This window comes from Lynx canadensis, chromosome C2, assembly GCF_007474595.2.
Source record: "Lynx canadensis isolate LIC74 chromosome C2, mLynCan4.pri.v2, whole genome shotgun sequence".
Lineage (NCBI taxonomy): Eukaryota > Metazoa > Chordata > Mammalia > Carnivora > Felidae > Lynx > Lynx canadensis.
Window position 1 is genome coordinate 27,581,255 of NC_044311.2, and position 23,874 is coordinate 27,605,128.

Here is a 23,874-nt window from a genome sequence, read left to right on the forward strand (position 1 = left end):
CTGCGGTCATAAATATGTGTTGTTTTAAGCCGCTAAGCTTGTGGTAATCTGTAATGCAGGAATAGGAGACAAATACACGCTTTGTCAAATGGTCTAGAGCGAGCAGTTCTCAAAGTGTGGTTCCTGAAGGTCCCGAGACCCTCCTCACAGGGAGTCTGTGAGGTAAAAACTATTTTCATAATAATGCTAAGATGTTATGTACCTCTTTCCCTGTCTTGAACATTTGCACCCATGGTGCAAAAGTGATGGTGGGCAAACTGCTGGAGTCTCAGTTCCCGTCAAGAAGGTGGTGCCACACTTTAGCAGAGGCCATTTTATTTTTCTCCATCACACCCTTTCAGGAAAGAACATGCGGTTCACCTAAGGATGTTCTTGGTGGAGCAGAAAAATTAGCAGTTTTATTACGTCTTGACCCTTAAGTCTATGTCTTTTTCATATGCTGGGTGACAGAGCACAAAGCCCTCACACAGCACGCTTGCTGTCGTCCAACCGAAGATGCTTGCCTCAAAGACGCGTGCGCCTTCGTGTTGTATCCTCGATGGGCTGCTTTTTTTGTTTTGTTTTGTTTTTTTCTCCACAGAACACCATTTTTTACTTGGAAAACAAAAGACTGACATAAACTAGAGTTACTCAGATGTGGGTATTTGGGAGATACTTTCTTGAAAATGAAGGAAATGCATCTGTCATTTCAACAAAACAACTGACAGTGTTTGTTGCCAGTGAAAACATTTGAGCTTCTAGCAAAGATTAGAATTTTGGAAAACCTAAGTCTGCCGCTATAATTTGACAGATTCTCAATACTTAGTCTGTCTGAGGAGATAGGCAGTGTTATTATACAACAAAAGAAGTGACTTTTTTTTTTTTTTTTTGGTATTTCAGAATAAACTATGTAAGCATTGGACATCTAAATCAGTGAGCGGGTCAATATTTTCCAAGTGATCAGTGTGTGATGTTACAAAGTCACGCATGGGTACAAGAACGTTGAAATGCCAGGAAGGGTTTTTGATAGGGTTTCACGTTCGACATTGCAACTAACCTTTAAGAAACTACCACTTTTTGAGATGTGCTGTGGTGAAAAGAATTTGCACAATTATCTGAGAAGGCTGAAAGTCCCCCTCCCCGTACCAACTACATAGCCATGCAAGGCTAGATTTTCCTCGTTGTACTTCAACCCAAAACATCATTACACAGCAGGGTGAATGCAGAATCAGTATGAGAATCCAGCTGGCATTTATTAAGGAAGATGTACAATGCTGCTTGCCCTCACTATTTTTTGTCTTTGAAAATTAATTAACGAATTAATTCGTTCATTCATTCATAATCTCTACACCCAACGGAGGGCTCAAACTCACGATCCTGAGATCAAGAGTTGCATGCTTTTCCGAATGAATCAGCAGGTGCCCTGAAAATATAGTTTTTTATGTTATTTTATTTTGAAATATAGTTAAAAAAATTTTTTTATCGTTATTTTATTTTTGAGGGAGAGAAACAGAGAATAAGCGGGGGAGGGGCAGAGAGAAAGGGAGACAGAATCCGAAGCAGGCTCCAGACACTGAGTTGTCAGCACAGAGCCTGACGCGCGGCTCGAATTCACGAACCATGAGATCGTGACCTGAGCCCAAGTCGGTCACTTAACCGACCGAGCCACCCAGGTGCCCTGAAATACAGTTTTTAAAATAAAAATATTTTCTTTATGTTACTGTGTAATGGGTATATTAGTGTTATGTAAATGAGTTAGTAAATATATTTTAAGTTTCAATTTCAAATTGCAGCAAATGTCGATAGATATAAACCACAGAAATAAAATATCTGTGGGTTGTCCAGGAATTTTGGAGCGTACATTGTCTACTGAGGCCCAGTGGAGGCCAGACCACACATGGATAGAACTCAGTGGTTCCAAACTCACCCTCCCAGCCAATTTAAGCTCAGAGATATTTTTCCTTTGCCTCTTACAGTTTGGTCCTTGTTGTATTTAAAACAATTGTTGGAGTTTGAATGAATTTGCCACATTTACAAACTGCTGAGTCTTATGTGAAAGATCACATTTTCCAATTCTTTTGAGAACCTGAGGGACTGGCTGCATTGCTTTCACACTTGTGCCCGGGCCCTGGAGCTATGCCCTTTTGTGGGACACGTGTTTTCTAGTTTCTCTCCATCCTCACCACACTCTTCTCTTTATGTCCTTGTTTTAACCTGTTCCTCCTCAGTCACTCACATGGCTTGCTCAGCTCCTGGGAGCATTCGTGTTTGTAATATCTGATCTACATGGTCTCCTTGGTGGCAGGAAATTGGGAAGACCTGAGTATCCTGAGTCTCTTCCACGGCTCCCAGGGGGATGTTACATCACAAGATGCCAAGAGCCCACATCAAGAGGCTGAGATACTAGATGACCCAGAGAAATTTCTGAAATGGAGGCAAAGATCAAGTTTTAGGACTCATTCTCTCAAATGTCCTAAGTATCTACTGCTCAATATGGCAAGTGGGTAGGTATAGTGCCAGGAGATAGCTGAAATTGGGATTAGGAAATGGGCTCGGGAGCCATGGGGCACGTGGGTGGCTCAGTCGGTTAAGCTTCTGACTCGATTTTGGCTCAGGTCATGATCTCACGGTTCGTGAGATCTCTGTGGCTCAGTTTTCTTATCTGCAAAATGAGACTAGTAAGATTATCTACCTCATATGGCTTTTGGGAGAATTAAATGAGATAGTATGTGGCAAGCACTTGGGACAGGACCTGGCACCAGTAAGCCTTCAATGACTGTTAGCTAATATTTCTATTCTTTTGAGCCGGGCTTCAGTCTGGCTATGAAAATTCAAGTAAGCCGCCATCAGGTTCTGCCAGGCAAACTAGACTCTGTCCTTGTCACCCTACCTCACAGATCCCAGGGATCCTGACATGAATGTAACAGATCCCAACAGATATTTGAGAATGACATGGCTAACAGCCATATCCACTTAATTCACCTGTTAAATCTACAATAGATTTGAGATCAATCACGAGGCACATTAACAAGTCCATTCATTCATTCGTTCATTTGATTAGTTATCTCTTTATTCATTAAATATCTATGGACTGCTTATTACTATGTTCTAGGCACGTTGACATGGAAGCGCATCTGATGACAGAAACCACCATCAGATAATTCTGTACAATAGGGCCTTAATAGTGAATCCTTGTTTGTCAAAAACAATGATCCATGTGTTTCTACGGGACTGTGAAAGAGCGAGTCCTTATCTGAGGGTGTGTCATCTACATGAAATAAATCACTGCTAGCAAATTGCCTGGAAAAGAGAAACACGACTATAACTCTTGAAAAAATTCTGTAAGTACTCAATTTATTCATAAAACAATACAGTTTAAATATTTATGATTTTTTTTCAGTCATACATTTTTTTTTTACCATCATTCCCAAAATGTTGTGCATTTGGCTGACATGTATTTGCAAAGTTAGGATCTATAATTATAACACTGGAGATCATACAAGGCATTTGATTTGCTTATTAATACTTCCTCCTGCAACAAACAACAAACAGATCTATTTTGCCTTGTGATTTACTTCCCCAATGCTCTGACCAAAATAAGTTCCTCCTTGTGCCTTTTATACCTGTAAAACGCTTGCCCATTTCTCTGTGAGAACATTAGACAAGGGAAACATTCGTTCTGGTTCAAGACTTGAACCAGACAAGTTTTGATAGACTTGCCGGTTTCTATCAAACAAAACACCTCCACACAGAACAATGATTCTAGGCATTTCTGCTGGTAGAATTTGCTCTCAGGAGTGATAAAAAGAGGCAGTCAGAAGCCCCACACTAAGCTTAAAGATCAGCTCGGTGGGCCAAGTTTCTGGAGAACCATACCGCCATGGCCATTGGCCATGAACAAGTTTCCATTGTTGTGGTCCCACTGAAGACTCTGAGGTCTCTCCTAGGGATTGACATAAAAATGGAACCATTCCTGTTGAGGTCGTGTGATGCCTCCTTTAAGAGGGCAGGTGCTGGCAAGGAGGAACCCTCCCCAGTCTTTTTAAGGAAGAGGAGTGACTATAAAGCAGGAGACTGATTTGGGGTATGCAGCTTCTGGAATCAGTTTCACTACTTTCTATTCCCACCTCGGAGACAGGTGGGACTTTTGTGCTACCGGCAGGGGACAGTGCCCTTCGCAAGCAGACGAGGTGCTTCCCTGTTTCAGACGGTCTCTAGGATGATACCCCAAAGCCTAGAACCTCAGTACTCTTCAGTGTAGACTGCAATGGCGTCACCTGGGACCCTTGTTAGAGATGCAGAATCTTGGGTCCTGCGGACCTGTTGCACCAGTCTGATTTTAACAAGATCCTCAGGTAGTCTGTGTGCACAGTCAAGTCTGAGAGGTGCTGGCTGAGAGGTGCCCCAGACCCACTTCTAGAAGTCTATGTCTAGGTGGATGAACCTTTTCTTCAGCAAAGAGACCGTTATAGCAGGGAGGGATTATAGATAACAACTGCAAAAAACAGTGTGGTTTGTTTGTTGGTTTGTTTTTATTTTAAACATGCAAAATACAGTCCATGCATCTGCCATTTTGAAAAGTCTCTCATCCTGTAGCAGATAAAACCAAATATGTTTTGGCTATCGACGTTCGGTAAATGTTTCAAAATGCTTCACAGTGTAAAGATAATAAGAAATTTAGCAAAATTTTCGACAAACCTGTATAAAAAAACGGATACAGACAACATTTATTTCAAGGCGACATGCTATAATGTAAAGAGTAAGTTACAATTATTTGTGTTTCCTTGTAAAAAGTCTTTGACAATACAAGAGCTTAACAGATCCAGGCCTCAGGGCTACACATGCAAAAAAAATTGTCAGTTAGTTAAAAATCACCCAAACGTGCTATTTTTTAAATGTGTATGTGTGTGTGTCTTTTTAAGTACAGGAGTAGTAGAAGTAGTAAATGTTATCAGGAATAGTGTTTCAGAACTCTGGAAAAGCTTGCGGAGTTCACGGCGCTAGTGTTCTGGAAGACTCATACATTTCTGATGAACATTTTGGCTTAATCCCTTTGCCATTGTAATAGTCCACGACTTGATTTGGGACTTCAGCCAACACACTCTTTGCCAGGGCAGCTGGAGATGCCTGCAGGGAAGAAGAAATCACCGTGACTTTGGCACCTGGCCCAAGGAATCTGATCCAGAACCAGCCTACAAGACTGCAGTCTTGCTCTGAGCTGCTACCCTCTCTCTCTCTCTCTCATTCATTCATTCATTCATTCAATCGATATTTGTTGGTCATCTACTCCAAGCAAGAGAGTTGTTAGATTGTTGGAAAATGAACCTTTCATTTAATAATTATATTTTTCATGCCTGTCTCAAAATATAAAGCTATCCACAGCTGAAGACGGGTGAAAGTTGGACAGCAGAATGAATTGTCTTTAAGTTTGGTTCCCAAGTTGTGTTCAAGTCCAGGCACGATGCCAGGGTTTATAAGAGTTTGTGGTTCTTGCCATTAAAGGAGGTATAATCATGACAGGGGAGCCTGGTGTGGCCAAAATGAACTCTACTGTGAGCTTGAACATGGTACATGCCACAGAACAACAGCAGCATGTTACATGTGAGCTTAATAGAAACGTACAACGTTAGACCCATCCCAGAGCTACTGAATCATCATCTGCATTTTAACTTGGTGCCCGTAGGGTGATTCCTATGTGAACTGAAATTTGGGAAGCACTGTTCTAGAGTCATTAATGCTTTGGGACGAGAGCACAGAAAACGAAAAGACCAAGTCATATTAGAGGAAATCACAGCAGACTTCCAAGAGGAGGTGGGATTTAAGTTAGGCATGTTTTAAAATGTAGAGAAGAAGGGGAATGACGTTTGATCATTCTAGGGACAGGGAGTCATCTGATGGGGCTGAAAGAAGTGTGTGTGTGTGTGTGTGTGTGTGTGTGTGTGTGTGTGTTGGGGGATGCAGGATTGTTGGAGTATTCTGTTGGAAGATAAGCTTGAGGCCAAGTGACGGAGGGTCTTGAATACCACTAATTAATATAGTCTTATTCTGTCAGCAGTATGGTCCCCCTGTATGATTGGGGCAGAGGAAGGTGGAGGTTGGTATTCTGTCTGGACTCTGGAGTCATACAGAGCTGGATCTGACCTCCGGCTCTGGCATTCAGTACTAACTATCCAGCCTCCGGGCAAATAAAATTGCCCTAGTCTCATTATTAGCTATTATTGAACTTGAAAACTTGAAGCCGAGGGACCAGTTAACGAGTGCTTGAGATTCCTCAGCAAAGGAAAGAAAGAGGGTTCGACTAAATGCCGAATGACCTCGTTTCTTGCTCTTTCCTTCCTCTGTGGCTTGCCACTCAGCCATTCAACTTGGCCGAGCCCCTGTGTTCTTGGAGACAAAACAGCAAAGAATAGGGATTGGTTTTATCTCACACAGTTTTGAGGAGGCTCAAAATAGACACACATATCTTGAAAACATGATGGGGAGTTTTTCTAAAGTGACCCTCTCACATTTCAAAGATGTCTTAGCATGTTGGGCACCTGACATCTGTGAATGCTCTGTTAGTTTATAAATGTCTGCTCAGGGTTGTGTGTTACAGCATGGTCCACATGTACACTGGGGTAACTATGAAAGTCATTCCTACTGTAGTTTACTCTCTGGCCACATGTCATATAAAGGCTAGAAAGCCAATACTTAATTTCCCAGCCGCCCTTGAACCTAAGGATGGCCATAGGCCCCAGTTTTGTCCTTTGAGACATAAGGATGTTTCTTGGAAAGCTTTTTTTTTTTTTTTTTCCTGATTAGAGGGCACAGACATAATAGACTTTGTTTCCCTTTCCTCTTCTTTTTTTCTTTGAACTAGAATGTAATTCCTGGAGCTACGGCAACTGTTTTATCATCATGAGACAACAGCAAGGGGAATCACCAAGTGCTTGCCTGATACTATCAAATCACTGAAAAAAAGATGTCAGCAGCTGCCAGTCCCTAACTTCTCGTTACGGAAGAACAATGTATTTGTATTTACACAATCCAGAGTCTCTCAATTTTGGCACTATTGCTATTTTGGGCCAGCTAATTCTTGGTGTGGGGAACTGTCCTGTGCATTGTGGGATGTTTAACAGCACCCCTGGCCTCTACCCACTACCTGCAAGTAGCACCCAAAACTGTCACTATCATAAGTGTCTCCAGATGTTGCCAAAGTTGTCCCTGGTTAAGAACCACTTGTGTAATCCCCTGTTAAGATGAATTTGCTGTTATTTGAAGACAAAGATATCCCTAAACTAATGCTGGCAAGTAGAACTTTGTACAATGATGGAAATATTCTATATCTGCACTGTCCACTATGGCAGTCACTAGACTCCTGTGATTATCGAGCCCTTGAAATGTGGCTGATGTGAATGAAAACTGAATTTTAAATTTTATTTAAAATTTATTTAAATTAATTTAAACAGCCGCATGTGGCTATTTGTCACTGTATTAGCACAGTTTTTTTTCTTTTTTTTTTTTAAAGTTTATTCATTCACTTTGAGAGAGAGAGAGAGAGAGAGCAAGCATGAGTGGGGGAGGGGCAGAGAGAGGGAGAGAGAGAGAATCCCAAGCAGGCTCTGCGCTGAAAGTGCAGACATGGGGTTTGAACCCATGAACCTTGAGATCATGACCTGAGCCAAAGTCAGACGCGTAACCTACTGAGCCACCCAGGCGCCCCTAGACAGCACAGTTTCTAAATGACTCTCCCATTCTTTTGCATATCTGGGCTGGCTCTGGTGGCTCTGGTGAGCGGTTAGGGCTTGAGGGCATGATCTGGTTGGGAAAAGGCCAAAAAGGTGAACACAGCTGGTATTTGCAGCTGTATTTATTAACTACCCATGACGCCCAGCTGCTGTGCCAAGCTTTATATAGGTACCACCTTCATTCTCCCAATGTATTTGTCATTTGCCTCATTTTACAGATGAAAGTCTATGGCACAGAAAGGTTAAATAACTTGCCCAGAGCCACACAGCTCAGAGTCTGTGCCTTGTCCACTTCAAAGCTTTGAGTTGTTATGCAAAGAGAGGCAGTTCATGGGTGACTGGCTTATATGAAATGATACCAGCTCACCTTCCATTTTATTTACTGTGTATTGAATTCAGAGTAGATTCGTTTGGATGATGACATAGTTTTCAAACTGTAATCTGAAATCCACGAAGATAAGGTGGGTGATATGCCCCTGGTGTTGTTTTCGTCACCCACAGAGCTGCTGGAGACTCTGTGCCCCAGACACGCGCAAGCAGCACCCACTCCCTCACCCTGATCAGGGCGCTTCCCTTGTTGCTGACGCCCCCTCACCTCCCTGCCCACCAAGGCTCTGTCCTTCTTCCTTTTACGACCTCAAGCTGTGAGGCTTTCCTCTCTGCTGCTCCTCTCTGCTCTGAAATCCTAGAGCAACATTTGAACCCTTTTCAATCACCCACAGGTTGCTTAGCATGGGAGTTTTCTGCTGACACGTATGTCCCAATCATGTAGTTCTCCAGAAAATTCCTCGAGGCCTGGCTCTGTGGCTTTATCATCTCACTGTGGTCCTAGTCTAGCACATGCTGTGCCCATAGAAGGTGCTCCATGAGTGTTTGAGGAATACGAGGAAGCTGGAGGAGAGGCGAGAACTCGCATGGCTCTGTGGCATTGCTGTAGCACACAGATGTGTGTGTGCGTGTGTGTGTTTGCACAAGTGTGTGCATGCAGGGACAGAGAGAGGATGGTTTGGGGAAGTGATAGCTTCATTGGTGAACACAATTGCAGCAAATTTAGCCTGCTCTAAAACATCCCTCCACCTAGCAGATAACACTCCTCGCTGTCCCCATGCAGACGACCTGAGGGCTTGCTGAGCCTCTTTTATTTAGTAAGTGGTTTCATTTGGAAACACCCTCCCCAGGCAAACAGCCTCCTCCACAGCTAGCCCACACCCCCCACTAGTGCCTCTGTGCTTTCTGGGGGCTTGGTGTTACTTGGAGCTCCCTTTGTACTCAAGGCTGTAACCAGGGATTGATTTTTGTCTCCTTTAATGATTCTAATTACACACAGTTCTCCTTAAAGGGTGAATAGCAATTGCGTGGCCGTAAGGCTATGAGCAATACCTTATCGTTCAAGGAGCCCTGGAGTGTGCAGGGATCTCTCTAAGAGGTCTCGGTAGGCCAAGAGATGTAGGGTTCAGTGGAGGCTGCTGGGCTCGTGATTTATCTGAACGTTTGCTTTAAAGTCTGTCCCAAAAAGGTGGTAAGCAGCAGTTTGTGAAAAGCGTATGCCAAAGGCTCTGACGCTGGCACTGGGACTTGTTGACAATAAACCCATCCATCCTACTTTCATACTTGCCTTACCCAGTGTAGCTGGGGTCCCAGGGTGAGCCCAGATTGGGATTCCGATGTTTCTGGATGTATCTGATAAATTGGCTAGGAGGGTGAAGGGTTTCATTTGAATGAGGGTTTTGGGCTTGAGGAGAAAGGCTTTTCCAGAAAATGTCAGAAGGGAAAGCTCAAGTTGGATGGCAGAGTGCCTGACCCTAAATAACTGACTTCAGGCCTCAGAACAGAGGGGCTGGAGGGGGAAGCCAAAGACATTTCCAGCAGGGGGATGGGAAGCGTAGGCATTGGTGGTCTGCCTTAATAGTCCAGGTGACAGAGGGCTCTCCGTAGCACGGAGAGGAGGGGGTTCTTGTCATTTCCAAGGAGACTGCTGGGTTTCCGGGCACTAAGATTCTGGAGATTCCCTCCTGCTGGGGCAGCTCAAGTTCAGTTGCCAGGCCTGGGAGCGGTATTGCTGGCACCACACGCAGAGCAGAAGGCAAGGCCTCCGTGGCTAGCAGAGGCTGCGGGTGCTCCGATCTTGAGCGGCCTCCACAAGCAGCATGGAACAAAAGAACACAGAGGACTGTCTGTGACAACACACGTGACGCCCAGATGCAGCTGGAGGAGGCTCTGAAGAACCCCTCAGGGCCACTACCAGCACAGAGGGGACCTTTGTGTGACTCAGAGAAGGTGTCACTCTGGGCAACAGCAGCCCTACACGTGCAGGGTTTTGTGTACATTTTAAAGGTGTCTTTTCTTGAGTTAAAAATCATCCCAAATTAGGAAATGCCGAAAACCTGTTACAGAGCAATTTCTTAAGGCCGTGTCAGAGCATTGTCTAGTGGGCCTGCTTTGGGGTCGTCTGGGGACTGTGACCCTGCTTGACTTACTGTTTGTTACTGACGGGAGCCCAAGGCTGTAAAGCTAGATGTTAACTTGCAGAAAACTGACAAGATTTCTGCCCAGTCAAGAAAGTAATCTAAAGATGATAATTATTATTTTTTAACCCTTTTGGTTATTAAGCAGTTTTGAATCCGCCTAGCAAACCTATGCCAGTATTGCCCACCCCCCTGTGACCATAATCAACTATTTTATACCCTCCTTTGAATAGCTTTGTTATCTTTCTGGTTCCCTCATTAAAGAGTTAAATAAATCTTTCATGCTGTTTACTGTATATTTATAGAGGATTTAGGTCTCTATCATTTCAAAACTATACTTTTCCAAGGCAAACACATGCGTCTCCGAGGGTCCGTGGCTTGACAAGGAGAACCCAGGCTAAATTTCAGCTTCTCTTTGCTACTTCAGCCTGGCACCCTCGGGAAGGGAACAGCCTGCCCAAAGGTGCATGCAGCCCTGTGTGCACTAGAGAGCCGAAATTATACGGACGGGGGCAAGTGCCAGTGAACGCTGGCCACCACAGTTAGCACGACTCCTCATCTCTTACTTAAGTCACACGTCTTTCTCCAAAGAGCCAAGCTCTATGTATCCTGCATGTGAGACGGCCCGGCCCCGCAGGGACAGCTAGCATTGCTTCACCCCAGACACTGATGGTAAAATGTGGGAGTGGGCTTGCTTTGGTTCTGCTCTCCCACGGGAAGCCCCAGAGATATGCGTACGTGTTTGAAGTTCCTGAAGGGCACGAACTGGACGATGTCTCGAAGGACAGGCTCTCCCTTGGGTGACCTCAGAATGCCGTCGTCACCATCCAGCATCTGCATGTCGCTGAAGTCAGCATTGCCCACCCCGACGATGATGACCGACATGGGGAGGTGGGAGGCGTGGACGATGGCCTCCCGGGTGTCGGCCATGTCTGTGATGACGCCGTCGGTGAGGATCAGCAGGATGAAGTATTGCTGCAATTGATTGGAGGCCAGGTGACCACGGGGATGGAGAGGTGGGGGAGACAAGGACAATACCAGTTATGTACCCAGGAGGCTTCTGTGCATACTGACCACTGCGACAGTACTGACAGACTTTTATGAAGTCTTTTTATGGAGTCTTTTATTGAGTGTTACAGCCCTAACGACTTAAGGTTATGATGAATGGAACTTAAACGCAGGCATACGAATAGTGGGTTAATTCTAATAATCACCTTAGTGGCAGTTACAAAGCACAGGGTAGTGGACAGAGCAGCAGAGGGGAGTCAAGAGGGCCTCGCTTCAAAGACTCACTCTCTGAGTTCCTGGGAAAACTCCTTCCCTCTTCTGGGTCTAAGTCTCTTCATCTGCGAAGTGAGGAATGGGACGAGACCATTTATCCCATCCTCTTCAGCTGTGGGATTTTTCAGAGTCTATGAATGCATTGCCCCATACGATAGCGACTAGCTCCATGTGACTACCGAGCCCTTGAAGTGTGACTAGAGTAACAGGGGAACTGGAATTTTAATTTTATTTCATTAAATGAATTTAAATTTAACTTTCACAATGAAGACTCGATTCAGTTATTGGAAACCTCTGAAGGACATCTGGAACCACTCAGGTATGTGAATCTAGCTTCTCAACGATTAACATATAAAATCTAAACAAAGATCAAGTATTTGTGGTGATGATTTAGCATCCAAATTAAGATGATGTAAGTAAATACACATGGATTTTGAAGACTGAGTACAAAGAAAGAATGTAAAATATTTCATTAATTTTTTATACGGAACATATATTAAGATGAGAATATTTTGGTTATATTGGGTTTCGATAAAATGAATTCCCTAGATTCCTTTAACTTTTAAAAATGTGGCCACTAGAGAAATTAAAATTGCGTATACGACTCCCATTACATTTCCAGTGGACAGCACTCGTCTAGAGCCTTGCTGGCGGAGGGTGAGGGCTGCAGTCTCTTTCCCCAGAGGCCATGCACCATGGTCTACTTCGAGTGTGCTTGTGGGTGCTCAGCTCCTGTGGCTTCCTGCCTGCAGACTGGCTGGCCCCTTTCCACCTGCATAGGCTGGCAGGTGGCTCATCTGAGATGGAGACTGCCGAAGAGGCTCTGTACGCATCAGCACAGGGAGGGCTCAGGACGTGCTATGGGGTCTGGAGAAGGAAGACTATCAGAGGTCATCACTGCTGTGAGTGGCATCATGATAGCCTCTACTGTGAGATGAGAGAGAAGTAGGGCCCTGGCCTGCCACTCATGCCAATCTACTATAATTTTTGCAATGGGCCCAACATCTACAGGGAATAAATGTGGGATTATGAATCCATTTCAAGTTGCCATATTTCAAAGAAGAAAGGCTGGATAGAGTAGCCACATTCTGAAAACATTTGGTTTTGAGAATCCTACTTAAAAGGTTGCACACAAGCTGGTAGCGTTAAAGGTTCCCACTTCTCTTTGTAAGTCTGAAAAAAACATTTTAGATGACATAACTTGTCAAAAGTGCAACTGGAGAGAATAGAAATTCACACTATGATGAAGACAGCCACATGTTCTACACGCTTTTCATATAGTTTAACGTAAAGACTATTTCTGTTCCATGTCCATTAATTAACTACCCATCCCTAGTTCTAGCTAACCGACCAATATGCAAGTTCATTTCAGTTGTAGATTTTCATCCATAGCCATGCTCTTTGAGTCTTATACAGTTACAAAAAAAGGTAGCCTGGGAGTTTGGAGGAAGATTTCAGTAGGATGACCGCATAGTACAGCTAGAAAGGTGCAGAGAATGGGCAGAAGGAGGCAACTTGGTGGTGGGAGATATGGGGAAGAGGTATAGAATACACCAGAATCATAAATCACCCTTTCCAGGGTATGCCTTGGAAGGCCAGGCAGATGCCACACCTGGATGGATATTGCTTGTGACTCAAACAGATGAGCCCTAGTCTTCCTTTCTCCACTTTCCCCAACTGCCACCGATTTGATCTTTGTAGCCCCAAGGGATGGATCATCCCTACCTGCTCGATGCCTCCAGAAACAAAAACACCTGAGAGTCACACTACCACATCAAGAAACTTTAGAGTTGAAATGGTCTACAGACAGGGTTGGGAAAATATTTTCTGTAAAGGGACAATAACCAATTATTTAGTAATCTCTATCCAACAACCTAACCTTGCTAGCGTAATATGAGAACAGCAATTCAATACTTAATATGAATGGGCATGGTTGTGTTCTTTTTTTAAAATTGTTTTAATGTTTATTTATTTTTGAGAGACAGAGACAGAGAGAGAGAGGGAGAGAGAGAGAGAGCAGAGCGGAGGAGGGAAGATAGAGAGGGAGACACAGAATCCGAAGCAGGCTCCAGCTGCCGAGCTATCAGCACAGAGCCCGACGCAGGGCTCGAACTCACGAACCATGAGATCATGACCTGAGCTGAAGTTGGACGCTTAACTGACGGAGCCACCCAGCCGCCCCGATAACATTTTACTGATGGAGTCTGAAGTTTTAAATGTCATATAATTTCCATGTGCCGTGAAATTATCATTCTTCTTTTGATTTTTTTCAACCATTTAAAAATGTAAAAGCCCTTCTTAGCTTGTAAGCCACTGAAAAAACACACTGCAGAATGTAGTTTGTTGACTTTTCATCTAGAGCAGGGATTTTATTTTATTTTTTAAAGATTTTAATCTTTAAGTAAGCTCTACACCAAACTGGGACTTGAACTCAAAACCCAAGGCCAAAAGGTGCATGCTCTACCAACTGAGCCAACCAGGAGCCCCTAGAGTAGGGATTCTTAACCTGGGCCTGTGGACTGTTGACAGATTTCAGATAGTCTGCGAACTTGGGGAAAATTACATTTTTAGTTTCACTAACCTCTAACTGAAATTTGTCATTATTTAAATTATTAATATAATTAACAAATAAAATTAGTTTTAAACTGTACTTGCAGCTTCATCACCAATAGAAATCACAGAATATTTTCCTGTTAAATTACAGTGACTGCAAATATCTTACTATATCATTTATATCAATACTACTTAGAAATTACAGAATTGTTAGACTAGTTACTAGTTCTTATAATTTAATGTTAATAAAAGAAGCATTTTATTACTATATCATGCTTCTTAGCTACATTTAAAAATGTTTTGCTGAATGCATTTCAATACATTTGGTTTATTTATAATATATATTTTAATTTGTGCATTTAAAAGCATTTCTGAGAAGCAGTCCACGGGCTTCACCAGCTGTTAATGGTGCTCCTGGAACAAAACAGGTCTAGAACCCCCACTCTGAGAAGATTGTCAGGATTTTAGAATCTGATCCTTCCAGGTTCAATCTAGCTAAAAGTAATAGGCTGCACATTGCCGGATCGAAATCCTGATGGAAATTTCCAATAAAGAAAGCAGTAGCAGTTACTTCCCAAGTCAGGCTAGGAAAATGCTCACAGATGAAACATTACAGTCTTTGAATGAACTGGGGTCTTTAGATAGGGGGGGATTTTTTTTTATTCCTACAAGGGTTCCACAAAACTGAGAAGAAAATCTGACAGCCATAGATGCCCTGTACAACTTGCCAAGAGGCTCAAGGTTAGGACCTTCAGCTATCAGTGATAACAAGGGGTCCTGGACCATACACTGTTCAAAGAACAGGGAAAATCTCTGGGGAAAAACATAGTGTTTCTGGCCTACAGGGTAAATTATCTGAGGTTGTGTGGATTAGATACTTCCTTCACCGATTCCTGACATGTCCTTTCAAAGCAGACATGCCTGTCCTTGGGGGAGTGAGTCATGGCCAAAAACTCACACTGGCTTTAATCAGGCCCGAATCCAGACCCATGTCAGCCCTATTCTCTTTTTATTCTAGGGTCCTGGTTTGCTAGAGGGGCTGGGATCATTCAGTTTTTAAAAATTTTTTTTCAACGTTTTTATTTATTTTTGGGACAGAGAGAGACAGAGCATGAACGGGGGAGGGGCAGAGAGAGAGGGAGACACAGAATCGGAAACAGGCTCCAGGCTCTGAGCCATCAGCCCAGAGCCCGACGCGGGGCTCGAACCCACGGACCGTGAGATCGTGACCTGGCTGAAGTCGGCGCTTAACCGACTGCGCCACCCAGGCGCCCCTCATTCAGTTTTTAAACTGGGCTGTAGGGAGCTCTGGGGATATCTTGTCTGCTCTTGGGGATAAAGGAAGTAAAGACGAACAGACAAGTTTGAACCTCATTCCTTAGCCCAGATTTAGCAAGAATGGTCTATTTTCTTAAAAATCCATTTTATATGTTGGACTTCTGAGCAAGGTATCATTTGAAGAATTTGAGTTTGAAGTTCCGTGATTGAAAAAAAAGTTAAAAAAAGAAAATGAAATACTGATCCTGTCGAACCCTTATTTGTAAATCTTGTTATCTGTGAGGATTCAGATTTTCTCCATGGCCTCTGTGGCTTTGGCAAGATGGAGGTGCCATTGACTCTGAGAAGTACAATTTTCAGAAGAATGTTGCAGAGGAAAGTCTGACTGGTATAGGTGGATCGAGATAGTGAGGTAGATTCTGCTTTTGCTTTAAAGGAGAGTAAAGTAAGGGACAGTAGCTAAAGGGTAAAGTGGAGTCAAGGGAGAGATTGTGATTCAAATAGAGATTATAGCCTGTTTTATTTGCTAATGGAAATAAGTCTTCAGTAGGAAGGGGAAATAGATGATAAGGAGAGAAGGGGAACATAACTGCTGGACCAATGTCCTTGGATAACTGAGAGGGGATGTGCTCCAGGACACAATACAAGAGGTTGACATTAGGTACCAGCATGGCCCTCCATCTATTCTAATATGAGGAAGGCTGAGAACCTGGGCACGTAGGTTGGGTGAGTTCATGTCAGGAGATGAGGGAGTAGCATATAATCTTCTTCACAGAAATGCAGTATCTTGGACCCAGGATAAAACTAGAGAAAATTTCAGACATTGGCAATATTCTACTAAATTAAGAAAGCTAGAAAGGAAAGATATCGGTATCATTAAAAATGATATATAGAAAAGTTGTTATGGTTATATTCAACTCTAAGATTTTAGGGGAGAAAAAACCAACTCTTTTCAGCCTTATAGGCTTGGTTTACATTTCTCTTAAGAGAACCATGAACATGGGAATGCAAGCTGGTGCAGCCACTCTGGAAAACAGTATGGAGTTTCCTCAAAAAACTAAAAATAGAACTATCCTACGACCCAGCAATTGCACTACTAGGCATTGATCCAAGGGATACAGGTGTGATGTTTCGAAGGGACACATGCACCCCCATGTTTATAGCAGCACTATCAACAATAGCAACAATATGGAAAGAGCCCAAATGTCCATCGATGGATGAATGGATAAAGAAATGTGGTATACACACACACACACACACACACACACACACACACACACACAATGCAGTATTACTCGGCAATCAAAAAGAATGAAATCTTGCCATTTGCAACTACATGGATGGAACTAGAGGGTATTATGCTACGTGAAATTAGTCAGTCAGAGAAAGACATATGAGGACTTTTAGAGACAAACAGATGAACATAAGGGAAGGGAAACAAAAATAATATAAAAACAGGGAGAGGGACAAAACATAAGAGATTCATAAATACGGAGAACAAACTGAGGGTTACTGGAGGGGTTGTGGGAGGGGGGATGGGCTAAATGGGTAAGGGGCACTAAGGAATCTACTCCTGAAATCATTGTTTCACTATATGCTAACTAATTTGGATGTAAATAAAAAAAAAAAAAAAAGAAAGAAAACCATGAACAGAATGTAAAATAAATCTTTGCCATGATGTTTTGTGTTGCTGCATCTGACCACCAGGGCACAGAACCATCCATTGTTTTACTTCTGTTTTGCTTTGCTTTCATCTGTAGTATGGGTCCATTGGAAAGCAAGCTTATTTTTGGACGATTTTTTTTGCTCCAGGAATATGAGATGAGTATGACCTGCCGTGGACTATAATAGCTTCCGTTGTGGAGTGTCTCCTGGGTTCAGATAATGTTGCAGACATTTGAGATGTGTCATCTCTGAGCCTCACAATAACCCAGCAGAGTTGGGTATGATTATGTTCATTTTTCAGATGAGGAGACTGAAGGTGGGGGAGGGTGAAGGCACTTGTCCAAACTCATACAAGTAGAAATGTCTGGATTTATTGTCAGAGTGGGATGGGTGCTCTGGCCAATATCTGGGTGAGCGAACATCGTTTAGCAGGAGGACCAGCCCTCTCCTTACCGATGCCTCCTTGGTGTTAGTCTCTTCTGACGCTGACTTGGCGACCTTCTGAATGATGGGGCGATGTTGGTGGGACCGTAGAGTTGGAGCTTGGGAAGGCAGCTCTGATAGGCTTCCACAACTCCTTGAATTTCCTAAGGTGAAATTGGTAAAGATCAGTAGCACTTCAGTACCTCCTTAAATCTATGTGCAATCAAACACACGCAGAAATAAAACATTAAATTGCCCCAATAGTCCTTTTCAATGTCACATTTATGTCCTTAAGGTAAAAAGGAAAACACCACATCACTGGTGGTGTTGCCCACACTCCTGACGAAATCATTCTCTTTAAAGGCTCAAGTCAAAAGCAACCTTTCCCACAAACATTTCCCTAATATCCCACTTTACACAAAAGATTTCATTAGATCTTCACAGCACAATGAAATAGATGTTATACCCCTTTTATAGGTGATGAAACTGAGGCTCGGGGAGGCTAAATGATCTGCCTCAGGTCACAAAGCAAGTGAGTCATAGTCTCAGGATTCAAGCCTGGGTCTTGCCTGGCTCTCTCTACAGGCTGTGCTCTCAGCCACTAGGCAAGTCAGCTTTAATGTTTCTCTAGATTTCACACCACCTGCTGACTCTAATCTATATCAGCCTCGGCCACCCGTAGGAGTCATGTGTACATCGTGTCATCATCATTATTTAATGAATATGTTGAGGGATCTCTAGCTGGAAATAATGGAACACTGACCAATCCTTTGAGAAGGCTCTTTCTGGCACAAAACCATAAAGCTTCTTGTTTGAAGTCACTGAGGCCATATCCTTTGCCAACATGCTGAAAGTGTCAAATGATTTCCGTGTTTCCCCCTCTCTTTATTCCTTTATACAGGAGGAAGTTGTGAAAAATAAATCCCTAATGAAAACTTGGAAAGCAGAAAGAGGGGTAGCGTATCACTGCCCATTGGATAAATTTCTCCCCCATGTTTCTTTGGCAGAGAAATCCAGAAATTACTATCAATATTCTTGCTGTAAGCTTAAGACCTCTTCTGCATTCTGTCTTTTAAAATTTTTTTTTTCAACGCTTATTTATTTTGGGGACAGAGAGAGACAGAGCATGAACGGGGGAGGGGCAGAGAGAGAGGGAGACACAGAATCGGAAACAGGCTCCAGGCTCTGAGCCATCAGCCCAGAGCCCGACGCGGGGCTCGAACTCCCGGACCGCGAGATCGTGACCTGGCTGAAGTCGGACGCTTAACCGACTGCGCCACCCAGGCGCCCCTGCATTCTGTCTTTTAAAAATTTTTTTTAAATGTTTATTTGAGAGAGAGAGAGAGAGAGAGAATGAGAATGAGTGGGGGAGGGGGCAGAAAGAGAGGGAGACACAGAATCCGATGTAGGCTCTGCACTGTTAGTGCAGAACCTGATGCGGGGCTTAAACTCATGGACCATGAGATCATGACCTGAGCCAAAGTCATATGCTTAACCAACTGAGCCACCCAAGCACCCCTGCATTCTGTCTTTTATGGCTATTTTTCTGCTCTGTTATTATGGCTCTCTGTTGCCTTTGGAGTAGTAAGTTTATTTGGATAGAGAAAGCCTAGCTGTCTGCTGTGGACAGATGACTATGGATAACTGACACACTGTATCAGAGCAGAGAGACAAAAATAGGAAAGGTACACACGGAAGGGATGTGAGACCTTGGCTTTCTTTTATGTGTGATTTACCTGCACATTCTGGGTTGTCTTCATTAAAGTTGATCGCGAAGTCGTGAGAGACCTAGACACCAATTAAAATTTTAAAAAAGGAAGAAAGGAGAATTACAACTTTAATCCAGTAAGGAGGCACTGGGGCTTAGAGTTTGCAAACAAATGCCCATTACATTCATTATGTGTTAAGCAGCAGGAACCATTTTAAGCCTTTACACAATCAATCTGAGATGGAGGGTGAATTCTAAGCTCCCCGTGGAGTTGAGGTGACAGGAAGATTTTCTAGAATCAGATAAATGCTGGCAGGAGGGGAGAATAAGGCATATAAAAGGAATTGAAGAAAAGATTTCAGAAAAATGTAACTCCAAATAGCTTCCAGATAGAACTGGCCATAGGCTGGAGGCTTAGATTTGGCTGAACTCTATTTGGACCCTCAATAACCCAAGCTGTCTGATCAATATGGTGATGGTTATAAAGGCTCCAGCTAAGCTGTTGACATTTACGAATCATTCTAACATTATATGCAGAAATATAGGGCCAGAGGATTTTCAGATATATACAGGTAAAATGGACTCTATTCCTGGAAAAGTAATATACTTTTTAAGCTTCCAGCACAAATTTCCTCTACCTGGCAAGACCAGGTAGGACCAATAAGGTCGAATAAAATATTGTTTACTTTTTTTGTTTCTAAAACCTGATAAAACAAGAGGGATGTTTTGGCATCTGGACATTTTTATTGGATCATTTGGAATTATATAGAGACTTGCATTTCAAAGGCTATTTCCAAGCATTGACTCTATTAGGTGCTAGAAAATACGTCACTGTGTGAAAAGACCCCTCTTTTTTTAGTGTTCATGCTAGCCCACATTTCCTTGCCCTGAGAACTTCCAGGAAGTCAGCTGACTTCTAACCATCTTACCTGCTTTACTTACCTTAAGTCTTTCTCAGGCCTCCAGAGCCTGCTTTGCCTGCCTAGCTGAAAGTTTTGGGAAATGAATGTCCCTGGCGAGTAGCCCTTAATCACTCACTGGATGACAGGATATGGTATATCAATACCCCAGCTCCCTTTATCTCTTGGGGTCTGTGTGCACTCTACGTTGTCTTCCTGGAGGCCCCAGAAGAATTCAGCTCTGGCTACCCCAGTGGTAACTGGCTTGTTAGCATACCCTATGTTGACTTCTCCCCATTTTCCCACGCTCTGTTGAGCTTTCCTCCATCTCTCAAATAAACAACTTGCATCCAAATCCTTGTCTCAAGATCTATTCCCAGGAAAGTGCAAACTAAGACACAGGCGCTTGTGGCTCAGTTTCAAGACAAACTCTTGAGATTTTATCCTACAGAAGTAAATTGTGATGACCTTGTAAAACTCTCCGGGGGCACCCCGCTGATTGAGACCACCAGTGCCTATTAGAACAGAGGGGAAATTAGGCACGGCAAAGGGGCATTTGCATGGCTTTGTGAGAGCACAGATGAGGATATGTGAGGGATGCCTGTTAAGACAGCATCCCCATCTGAAGGGGATTGCATCTCTTCAGCTCTGCTAATTCTTGCTCGTGAAATCTCTTAATCTCAGTGTTGTTAGTTCTTTTAGTTTTTCCAGAGAAGCCAGAAATCTGATATTTACATGAAATTGCTTAATTCTTAAAAAAAATTTTTTTTAAACGTTTATTTATTTTGAGAGACAGAGGAGAGAGCATGAGCGGGAAAGAAGTAGAGAGAGAGGGAGACACAGAATCTGAAACAGGGCTCCAGGCTCCGAGCCATCAGCCCAGAGCCTGACGTAGGGCTCGAACTCATTGAACTGTGACATCGTGACCTGAGCCGAAGTCGGACACTTAACCGACTGAGTCACCTAGGACACCCCTGAAAATTGCTTAATTCTTAAAAAAAAATTGTGTCAAATATAATACATTTGTGGCCTGAATAATGTCTACAGGCCACCAGTCAGCAACTCCCAGTCTATGTTCTTCCTCTCCATGTGCTCCATTTCCAACAAAAGCTTCTAGAAATCTGTAGCCATGCCAGCAGGGAAGACAGTATGAGGTATAAGGCAAACAAGAAAGAAGACAGGTCAGGGAGACATGGCCACTCCATCCAGTGCTCACTTCAGCAGTACCGGGGAGATGGATTCCCTTTTTACAAAAAAGGACACAGAAGGGGAAGGCCCTTGGTCTGACAGCTCTGGTGTGGGAGCAAAACGTCAGCATTTTCCTCCTGCCTTGAGACTCAATCGGTAAAAGAGAAACTGATGACTGAGCAGATTGCTTCCACTTGGCTTGCAGCTCAGAGGAATTGATGAGTTCGGGAGCAGGAACCTTGCTGTCTCTCCAAGGCCCTTCCTCCTGTGGGAGCAGAGTTCTCTCTGGAGAGCGTCCCATGGGGGCATCTGGTATACCACAGCACAATGCCTCAGCTCCACTGCAGTGCAAATCTCTCTGCACAACCTTTGTCTTCTTTGTTCATGAGAGATTGGTATCAAATAGGACACCAGTGTTTACACGGGAAGCTTTCAGCTCCCCAATACTCTAAGCCAGAGTGCTTCTCCTTCAGGACTTCTCTGTATCTCTCTGCCACACAAGCCTGGTGCTCAGAGACTTGGCCTAAGGGATTCTGCAGAAGTCCTCTTCATGGACTTTCACAGTTGGCACTGTGATCAATAGGATCTTTCTATAGAGGACACCTGCGTAGATAGGTTCCGAGACAGTGGAGATCAACTTCCTGAGCGTCTTCTCAGTTTCTGACCATACCTACAGGAAGCTCAACAATGGGACTCTTCCTGTGCCCCTCTGGGAAGACTCATCCAGAATACCAGGAGATTGTTTCATCGAAAGATAGGCTCCAAGGGGCTAATTTCACTAGTTCTGAAGACCATTTCTGAGTTTTGGGGCTCTACTTACATATTTTTATCAAGGGCCAAAAGAGTGAATTCCTATGAGGGAAACCCAAGTTATTCTTTTTACACCAGAGGATCTATACTCACTCACCGTGTACTCTGGGGGTATCCTGGCACCGAACCCAAAGGCCGGGAACATTTTGTCACTGGAAAAAAAAATAAGTTGCTTCATTTGTTCACCCAGTGAGGAAGAAAAACATGAACCTGTGTTACCTTGCTGGGACATTTTACTCTGCCAAATGCTGACTCATGCTCTTGATTATCTGTGGTAACAGGGGATAGTGGCAGCGTGGATAATTAAAATCAAGAAGGAATCCCAAAGTTCATTACAGTCATTAGTCTGCAATTTCTTCCCATAACTTTTTGCTAGATTTGATACTGAGGAATAATGGTCCAGGATTTCCTCACCTCCCCAAGCCTACTTTTCTGTCTTTGAAAAGTGATCATGAATTAGGTAACTCCAATGGTGACTGTGTTAGGGTTTTTCATATATATAATCTTATAAAATCTTTCTAGGGAGAGATCATTATTCTCATTTTACAGGTGGGGAAATGTCTTGGGAGGTAAAGTGACTTGTTCAAGATCAGGCTGCTGGTTAGAGCCAGGGTACAAGTCTAAGCCAAAAGGGGATATTTAAAAGCAACAGGAAGCTTAGAAGGCTGGCTAATTGACAGAGCTTGGTTCCATCTACAGGACTCAGTTTTCCCATTATTTTATTTCATACAAACAAGGATAAATTATTTACATGTCTTTTCATGTCTTCTGAATGCAAAGGGATGCTGTTTTTTGGTATTAATATCTTTACATCTGCCACTGCCTCTCTGTCACAAACTGCCCCTTGCCCCTCTCTTCAGCATAATACTTGCCACAGAGTGTGTGCTCCATAAATATTTAATGAAAAGATAGCCCATGAATTGAATCATGGCTTGGTTTCTCTTAGGCATATTGAAATTTCTCTCTTTAATTTATTCATTCACATATGTTATACCTTACCTCGTACTTTACTGTACTAGAGGTGAAACGATGGGGAGAAGAATTAACCTTAACTGGCACATCCAATCTGCCGGGTATGATGCTAGGCAATGTACATGTTTGTTTTAATTCTCACACTCCCCTTGAATTTCCACCTACTTATTATTCCTATTTACAGATGAATAAACCGAGTCTCAGAAAAGCTAAGAAAGTGGCCTAAGGTGTTTACCAGGGAGGATCGTGTGATTCTAAAGCCCGTGCCTTTTCTGTTGTCCCATTATACTTTAATGATTATATATAGCATTAAATGTGATTTCCTTCTGGCACTTCCTTCTGGCACTAACTGATCCCCTGACCAGACAACAGGTAAGACTCTCTTTAGGCAAATTTTGTGGGGTTCTGGAGTATTGCTGTCAGCAGAGGAATGTTCTTCTCATGCCATCTACCTTTTACTTTTCCGTTAAATATACCACCGAGATTTGTTCTTGGAACAATTCCTACATTTCTCAGTTCTTTGCAGAGTTAGTCAAGGAGAAAAGGAAACTCATTAGGGCTCACTGTCCCTGAATGGCTCCGTCAATAAGAGGGGACCCCCCCCCTCCCCACAAGGCTGACAGAGAAGTCAAAGTACCAAAGCCAGATCTTCACCTACCACCAACTGACAGATTTAGAGGTCATTAGTAGCCAATGATGGCTTTGATAAAACTTCACCAAAATGAGCCAATTTGAGCAAGGTTGGGTAGGAGATATGAGGAAGCCAGCATTCTTTGAAATTAGTCAAATTCTCCAGAAAATCACCAGCTCTCCCTTTTCCTCACTGTTGTGTAGATATGGGCTTTGTGGTGCACCTGCATCTAGCAGGTAGCAGAAAAGGTATTAATACTGATAAATAGAAAAACACAACAGCTTATAAAGGATCA

The 23,874-nt window shown here is 43.2% G+C and overlaps 1 protein-coding gene across 1 annotated transcript in view; it reads right to left on the reverse strand.

The window, feature by feature from the left end:
* Positions 1 to 3,697: 3,697 nt before the first annotated feature.
* The window catches only part of CPNE4 (copine 4), a 495,352-nt gene continuing 475,175 nt past the window's right edge, over positions 3,698 to 23,874 (reverse strand). Inside the window, 6 exon segments of the mRNA XM_032594671.1 lie at positions 3,698 to 5,106; positions 10,910 to 11,146; positions 17,402 to 17,463; positions 17,466 to 17,533; positions 19,107 to 19,159; positions 22,074 to 22,128. Of these exon segments, the coding sequence (XP_032450562.1) occupies positions 4,972 to 5,106; positions 10,910 to 11,146; positions 17,402 to 17,463; positions 17,466 to 17,533; positions 19,107 to 19,159; positions 22,074 to 22,128 (610 nt within the window). The 3' untranslated portion in view covers positions 3,698 to 4,971.